At 37.9% G+C, this 6,794-nt stretch overlaps 1 protein-coding gene and 1 long non-coding RNA gene across 5 annotated transcripts in view; one reads left to right on the top strand and one right to left on the bottom strand.

Annotated features, from left to right (window-relative positions):
* Positions 1-1,763, top strand: part of LOC112488280 (uncharacterized) — a 10,619-nt gene extending 8,856 nt beyond the window's left edge. For all 4 annotated transcript variants that reach the window (XR_003052158.1, XR_003052159.1, XR_003052156.1 and 1 more), the window contains 2 exons: positions 1,375-1,530; positions 1,623-1,763. This is a non-coding gene — a long non-coding RNA (uncharacterized LOC112488280). The remainder of the gene's footprint in view (positions 1-1,374; positions 1,531-1,622) is intronic.
* Positions 1-6,794, bottom strand: part of col4a1 (collagen, type IV, alpha 1) — a 34,600-nt gene that overhangs the window by 7,978 nt on the left and 19,828 nt on the right. The window contains exons 6-30 of the mRNA XM_008328686.3: positions 6,667-6,729; positions 6,452-6,505; positions 6,115-6,141; positions 5,914-5,988; positions 5,764-5,826; positions 5,220-5,255; positions 5,094-5,132; positions 4,830-4,919; positions 4,689-4,724; positions 4,525-4,584; positions 4,394-4,429; positions 4,250-4,294; positions 4,126-4,158; positions 2,970-3,030; positions 2,422-2,457; positions 2,167-2,313; positions 1,968-2,048; positions 1,773-1,856; positions 1,621-1,691; positions 1,355-1,546; positions 1,046-1,214; positions 691-783; positions 478-582; positions 261-358; positions 2-90 (exon numbers count right to left, since the gene is read on the bottom strand). Of these exons, the coding sequence (XP_008326908.1) occupies positions 2-90; positions 261-358; positions 478-582; positions 691-783; positions 1,046-1,214; positions 1,355-1,546; positions 1,621-1,691; positions 1,773-1,856; positions 1,968-2,048; positions 2,167-2,313; positions 2,422-2,457; positions 2,970-3,030; positions 4,126-4,158; positions 4,250-4,294; positions 4,394-4,429; positions 4,525-4,584; positions 4,689-4,724; positions 4,830-4,919; positions 5,094-5,132; positions 5,220-5,255; positions 5,764-5,826; positions 5,914-5,988; positions 6,115-6,141; positions 6,452-6,505; positions 6,667-6,729 (1,883 nt within the window). The remainder of the gene's footprint in view (position 1; positions 91-260; positions 359-477; positions 583-690; positions 784-1,045; positions 1,215-1,354; positions 1,547-1,620; positions 1,692-1,772; positions 1,857-1,967; positions 2,049-2,166; positions 2,314-2,421; positions 2,458-2,969; positions 3,031-4,125; positions 4,159-4,249; positions 4,295-4,393; positions 4,430-4,524; positions 4,585-4,688; positions 4,725-4,829; positions 4,920-5,093; positions 5,133-5,219; positions 5,256-5,763; positions 5,827-5,913; positions 5,989-6,114; positions 6,142-6,451; positions 6,506-6,666; positions 6,730-6,794) is intronic.

Here is a 6,794-nt window from a genome sequence, read left to right as displayed (position 1 = left end):
TCCTGTTTCACCCCTGTCCCCCTGGAAACCAGGGAGTCCAGGAACACCTTGCAAACCTTTAGGACCTGGAAGCCCGCGTCCCGGTTCACCCTGTAAAGACATTTCATTAGGATTCCAGTACCTTGTACCTGTTCTTTACTGGTTTTTCATTTATGTTACTTTCTCTTAAGTCGTTTTGTCTGATTATACATGAGGATTATGTAGTTCAAACTATGTGAAACACAAAATTTCACTTTTCCGTAAGCTGATCAAATACTCACTTTCTGTCCAGGTGAACCTGGCTGTCCTGCATTTCCATCTTGCCCTTGTTTTCCAGGCTCTCCTGGTAATCCTGGAGCTCCTGGAATTCCACTGGTACCTTCAGAGAAATGACAAAATAATTGCTTAAAGCTAATTCCAGGCCTCTGTGTAATGTACATGGAATTCCCAGTAACATTTTCTGAAGAAATACACCAAAGAACTTTATGGAGACCATACCTTTTGGACCAGTTGGCCCAGGAAAGCCAATTCCTGATGCACCTGGTTCACCCTTCTGTCCAGGAAAACCTGGCAACCCAGATTCTCCAGGCAAGCCCCTGTCACCTGTAAACAAAAACACAATTCTTGTAGGTTTGATCAATGACAAAGTGTTCACCTATTGGTCATAGACACATTTGAAAAAAGAAATTCAATGACAAAAGTGGTTTTTACCTGGAAACCCAGGTCTGCCAGTTTCTCCCCTTGGTCCTGGAATACCCTGGGGTCCTGGAGAACTCATACCTACACCTGGCTCACCTTTAACACCTATAGAACAAAAAAACATTTAATTTATATTTAACTTTGTAATTTAATATTTAATATTATATATTTACTGTGTTGAATATACCATATCTAAATATATAGTTCCAGTGTATGTTACATAATGTAGCCTGGATTGTTTATGAGGTAAAACTATGACAAACGACAACTACTAACAACTACATCTTACAGTTCTCTGTAAATAAAAACAATTGTTATTCAACAAATGTTTTTCATTTTAATTTTTCTATAAATATCTCATTCTTACCTGGAATTCCAGGCTCTCCAGGGCTTCCTGGTCTTCCTGGGTTACCCTTATCCCCAGGCTGTCCTGGTTGGCCGACGCCCGGCACCCCAGGGGGTCCTCTCTCTCCTGGGACACCAATAAGACCAGGGTCACCGTCAGGTCCTCTCTCACCTTTAATGCCTTCTTTGGCCTGAAAAAGAATTTATACTTTATAACATATCTTACTTCCTGTACTCCCTGCAGGCTTATCTCTTCATCTGCATCACTTTCGTTTGCACACATATTTTGTCTCACGCCTGCTTTATCCTATGAGGGTATCATCAAACTCACAGGTTCTCCTTTAATTCCAGGTGCACCTGGAAAGCCATCTCTTCCTGGCAGCCCATCCAATCCTGGCAATCCTGGAGATCCATCAAGACCAGGTAGACCTGCGTCTCCCTTTAGACCAGGTGCGACAAAAATGTCACCAGGTTCACCAACAGCACCAGGAGCTCCCACCAACCCAGGTATGCCTGGGTTGCCCTATAAGGATAAAAATAATACATGTCAACTTGTATTTTCTCACTCTGGATTATTTATTTCACTGTATTACTCACAGGTAGTCCAGATTGTCCAGGAGACCCAGGGTCACCCTTTTCTCCCTTCCCTCCAACCAACCCAGGAGGTCCTGCAGTGAGAGGTCAGGCATTAGAATGGACGTCCCGAACTCATATATTTACTATAAAAGTAAGTATCACATTTAACATACCGAGCTCGCCCTTTTCCCCCGCAGCCCCGGGTAATCCAGGTGGGCCAAAAGCTTCACACTGAACGCATGTATCTCCTTGGTCACCTGACAAGACATTTAGAACAATTTAACTATATTTTACGATGTCTGTCAGGACTTGTTATGTATGCATGACTCGGGTGAATGTTTTATTAGTCAATGAAAAGTTGCTCGTACCTTTCTGTCCCACTTCTCCTTGTAACCCAGGAGGTCCAGGTGGGCCAGGAGCCCCTTTCTCAATGTCACATTCTTTGTCAACTGTGAGGATATAACATCACAAAAACATGCAGATTGGGTTTGTTAAAAACGGCATAGTGAAGTTTTCTTTTTCTTTTTTTTAATATTTAAAAAAGACAATTGTGAGGAGGAGACATACTTGGGAGTCCTGGTGGGCCAGGAGGTCCAGTAACTCCTGGTTGTCCGGGAGGTCCTGCCAGTGAGGCTCCTTCTACACCCATGTCTCCTTTAACCCCAGGTTCTCCCTTCAAACCCTTCTCTCCTCGGGGCCCTTCCAAGTTTAGTCCTGAAATGCACGTGCAAAGGTAATAGTTTTTTGCGAGTGTTTAACTTGGACATGGATCTTAATGTTACTGTTATCCAGAGGGCAGGAGGGTGGGGGGGGGGGGGTTACCTGGTGGACCTGTTTCTCCCGTAGGCCCTGGAAAACCTACAAATTAAGATAAACAAAAAAAACAAAGATGTTGTTGGTACTGATTTAGGATACATATCCAAACTATTTTGACTTCCTAAAAAGTTTTTACTCTAGTACCTAAGATGTTACTGATATAAATATGAAGAATAAGGAAGCAAACAGAAACTAAAAGAAAATAAGCCACGGGTCTCTGAGAGTTTTTAGTTAATGCCCAGGCTTTGAAAAAGGCTAAAAGTAAAAGGAAAATAAAATATTAGCCATGCAATCGTTGGCCAAAATTAGTCATAATTAACTGGAGCAAAGACAAATAAGTTGACCAAAATCTAAGTAAGGTGGATGCAATTTGCAAAAAAAAAAAAAAAAACTAATTGGTAATCTGAGGAATACTGTGGAAATCCAGAAATATAGAAAAATAATTAAAAAAACATCCAATGGAAATAATTCAAAACATTCTTCATATACCCAACAACTATGTATCCTCCTCATGGTGGGCCATTAAGATGCCCAGTAAAAAAACATAGGTTCACCTTTTTCTCCTTGTAACCCTTGACGACCGGGAGGACCAGGTGAACCAACGGCACCAGTGCCCTAAAAATCAAATGTTCAAAGATTTCATGAATAAGATCATGTATCATATATTTACATTGCCATTACAATTCTTCCTTTTTTTCTTTTTCGCTTGTTGCAAAAACTTGAGAGTAAATCTAAAAATGCTCTTGATAGTTATGTACTTCCATTTGTCACTTAATATACTGATGTTTTTACAGTTCTGAAGATTTTTTGTGACCACACCCAGGATTATTGAGGAATGTTGGCATCATGTATACTAACACACCCAAAGTCAGGTTTGACATCACTGCAGAAAGATGTTGTTCACGAACGTTTAACCACTGATCCGATGACATTCACAATATCAGCATAACAGCAACAACACAATAAGTTCTTATTAGCCTTTCTCTTGGTCTAAAAGAGTGATGGAACTCATCTGAATTGTTGTGTGATAGTATTTATACAGGTAACTTGATTGTTTGAATGTTTTATTCAAATGCATGGACTACTTTACAGACCATTTTATAATCCAGTGAACCTCGAAAACATCAAGAAATTAATTACTTTTCACTCAAAGATATTCAAAAACATATGTGCTAAAATATGCCATATTTGGGGATAAACTACAATAGAATCAGCCAAAACCTTTTCTTAAAATAATAAAACAAAAACTACTTTACACTACTTAAGGGCTTTGTTTAAATGCATCTATATTATTACCCAAAAATATATATTTAGAAAATATATATATGCACACCTACAATGTGTAAATTTCAGTCAATTTATTATAGAATAGAGGTAAATATATCTGCTGACAGTAATCGATAAATATGTTATTAAGTTAAATAAGTTATTTACTTCAAAATGGTGACCTCTACTGAGGAGATAGACTCAATATTTTTTATCAGTTGAAGAGCAAAAATATTTAAAACTACTCGTTTTAAGTACCCTAGAAACAACAGCTTTTAGATAAGCGTGCACTTATAAAAACATCTATACGTTTTTCATTTCCATCCTATGTTCCTAAAATACATAATACATGTTTGTGGCACCATCTGCTGGTAGTTCTCCTTATTTGCTTTAAGACAGTAAAATGGAATATTTTACAAAGACAAAGGAGGTGAGATGACTTACGTAACCTGGTGGTCCTCTCTCTCCTTTTTCACCCTGAACAAAAATACAAAACACGTTTTACACAGTTTACAAACCATTTATTTCAATTTTCTTTTTGCAAATTTTAAAAAGATTGGTTATTTACCGTAAGACCTGGATATCCTGGAGCACCTGGAAAACCTTTATCTCCCTGTTGGATGGGTGCAATTAATGATTATTGATTCAAATATTTGAAAAAAAAAACCCCAACAACCACAAATTAAAGAGATAATTAGGAGGTTTTTGTTACTTTTGGTCCAGCATCTCCATCTTTGCCTGGTTTACCCTATAAATGAACAGTTTTGTATCCATCATTTGACAATAATACATTATAATTGGGCAGAAATCAATTTCAGTAGACACACATATATTATTTCTTACCCTTTGGCCAGGCTGACCAATTTCACCTTTAATACCGTTTAAATGAGAAATGCAATAGCCCTGTGAAAAAGATAAGTACAGCATGTTGATTCCTATTTCTATCACTTTCTGCTTTGAAAGTGATGCTGTTCTAAGTGTGTGATCTCAATAATAATGAAACTAACTTTCTCTCCTTTATCTCCTGTGAGTCCTCTGTCTCCCTACAGAGAAAAAAAAACACAAAATAAGGAAAGAGACACAGCAAAGCTGGGATTTAATTGAAATGTGCAGAATATTATTTTGTTAATAATGAAGTGAGGCAGTACCGGTCGTCCAGGTACAAACAGTGTTGTACTTCCATCGACTCCCAGTGACGGTCCTGGAGGACCAGGTGGGCCTCGAAATCCTGCGTCACCCTGCAAAGAAATAGCAATGAAAAGACACAGGTAAATAAACATATTGTATTATAATATTTTAAAACTTTGTGATAATAATTATTATTATTATGTCATTTTACATTCAACTGTTACATGAAGGGTAGAAATGTTCCCATCAGATAATATTTCTGACATATTTCTGAACATTCTCACCTTTTCTCCCTTTTCACTCTCAAAAGACAACTTGTCCCCCTGCAGGAAAGTGAGAAATTGGTTAAACTATTGTTCTACCTGTGTTATCAGTAGTATAAGTAGTGTAAATAAAGCAGAATAAGTCACCTCCTCTCCAGGAAGTCCAGGAGGACCAGGGTCACCCTGTCAAACACAGTTACCACATCAGTCACATCACAGCTGGTACAAGTGCAGTATTTACCAAATGAGAGCAAGCAACGGCACTGGGTTGTTAGACGCAATTAAATTTGACCTATTGCATCAGAAAATATCTAGGTAGATTTTATTTTGTTCAGATGTATTTTCAAGTATTTGCTTATTCCTTACACATAATTTAGAGATGGTGTAACTCTATGGTTCAATTGTACTACTTTAAAAATGTCACATTTAAAAGTTATTTTTGTTAAGTAGTTGTCAAGACAGTAGTTTGAATTTCAACAAAATAGGTGTCATCTAAACCAAAATGTTACCAATATATAAAAATGTATTTAAGCTTTCCTCAGCTTAGCTATTTCATATCTAATATTCACCAGATATTATTGATGAACATAGCAAGCAGTTAGCCCAGATTGATTAAAAATTGTAAATATTACAAAAATGGACAAAGAACAGTATAAACACAAAGTCTGCAAAAGTAAAAATCAAAACTCACTTTAGGCCCTGGATAACCACGGGGACCTTGAGGGCCGACAGGTCCTACAGGTCCGGTTCCTCCCTGCAAGAAAATATGTTTGAGCAGATAGACCCTGTAGTTCCACGCTTATGATTTGGTATGCAGTAATTGTAGGAGGAGTTAACGTACAGGAAATCCAGGTGAGCCAGGGAATCCTCTGTCTCCTTTTAAAGGAATGATACCAATAACACCACCAGGGTCACCCTGTAAAAAACAGTAAATAAAATCAACATAGGGCTCGCTGAAGTCAGAGCGTCTCAAATGGCCATCGTATAGGTCTGAGAGAAAAAAAGTGAGAATAAAAAGTGTTTGTATGTGACCCCTTCATACCTTCATTCCATTAATTCCTGGGATACCCTGTGACGGTCAAACAACAAAATGGAGTTAGAAAAATAAATAAATATAACACAGGTCTGTCTATTTCTGTAGTAAATGTCACTGTCATACATCCTACACATTCTGAACCTCTTTGAAGACAGAAGACAGTTTTCTTATAGCAGTAGCATTCTCCACAGAGGTAAAGACAACATTTATTAATGGTCACTCTATTTTTAGACTCTGTTACTCTTGTTGTTGATTCTCAGATTACAGACCTTTGAAAAGTTATCCACATTTAACAATTGTAAAATCACCACTCATTACAATATTGTTGTCTGTCTGTACTTACAGGAGGTCCTTGAAGACCAGGAAAACCAGCAGCTCCATCTTTTCCTCTATCTCCCTAAAAATGTACGCACACTTCAGTCAGATGGGATAAAACAGTTTCCAAGACACAAAACAGCTGCGATGGTCATTAATTATGTTGACTAAAAATGATAGAATGGCTGGTAAAAACAAACAAACAAACGAAAAAAACCCCAATGAACAATCAAAAGGCCTCACTTTAGTCCCGTTGCATCCTGGGATACCTGGTAGACCAGATGGGCCGTCGTTTCCATTGATGCCCTTAAAAAGAAGTAAGGCAGTGATTGTTGAGACAATTTGGAGTGAGGCACTGACAAAGCTTTGTA

The sequence above is a fragment of the Cynoglossus semilaevis genome, chromosome 16, assembly GCF_000523025.1.
Source record: "Cynoglossus semilaevis isolate Cse_v1.0 chromosome 16, Cse_v1.0, whole genome shotgun sequence".
Taxonomy (NCBI): domain Eukaryota; kingdom Metazoa; phylum Chordata; class Actinopteri; order Pleuronectiformes; family Cynoglossidae; genus Cynoglossus; species Cynoglossus semilaevis.
The sequence above is the reverse complement of the archived record's forward strand: the minus strand, read 5'-3'. Positions and strand labels throughout refer to the sequence as shown.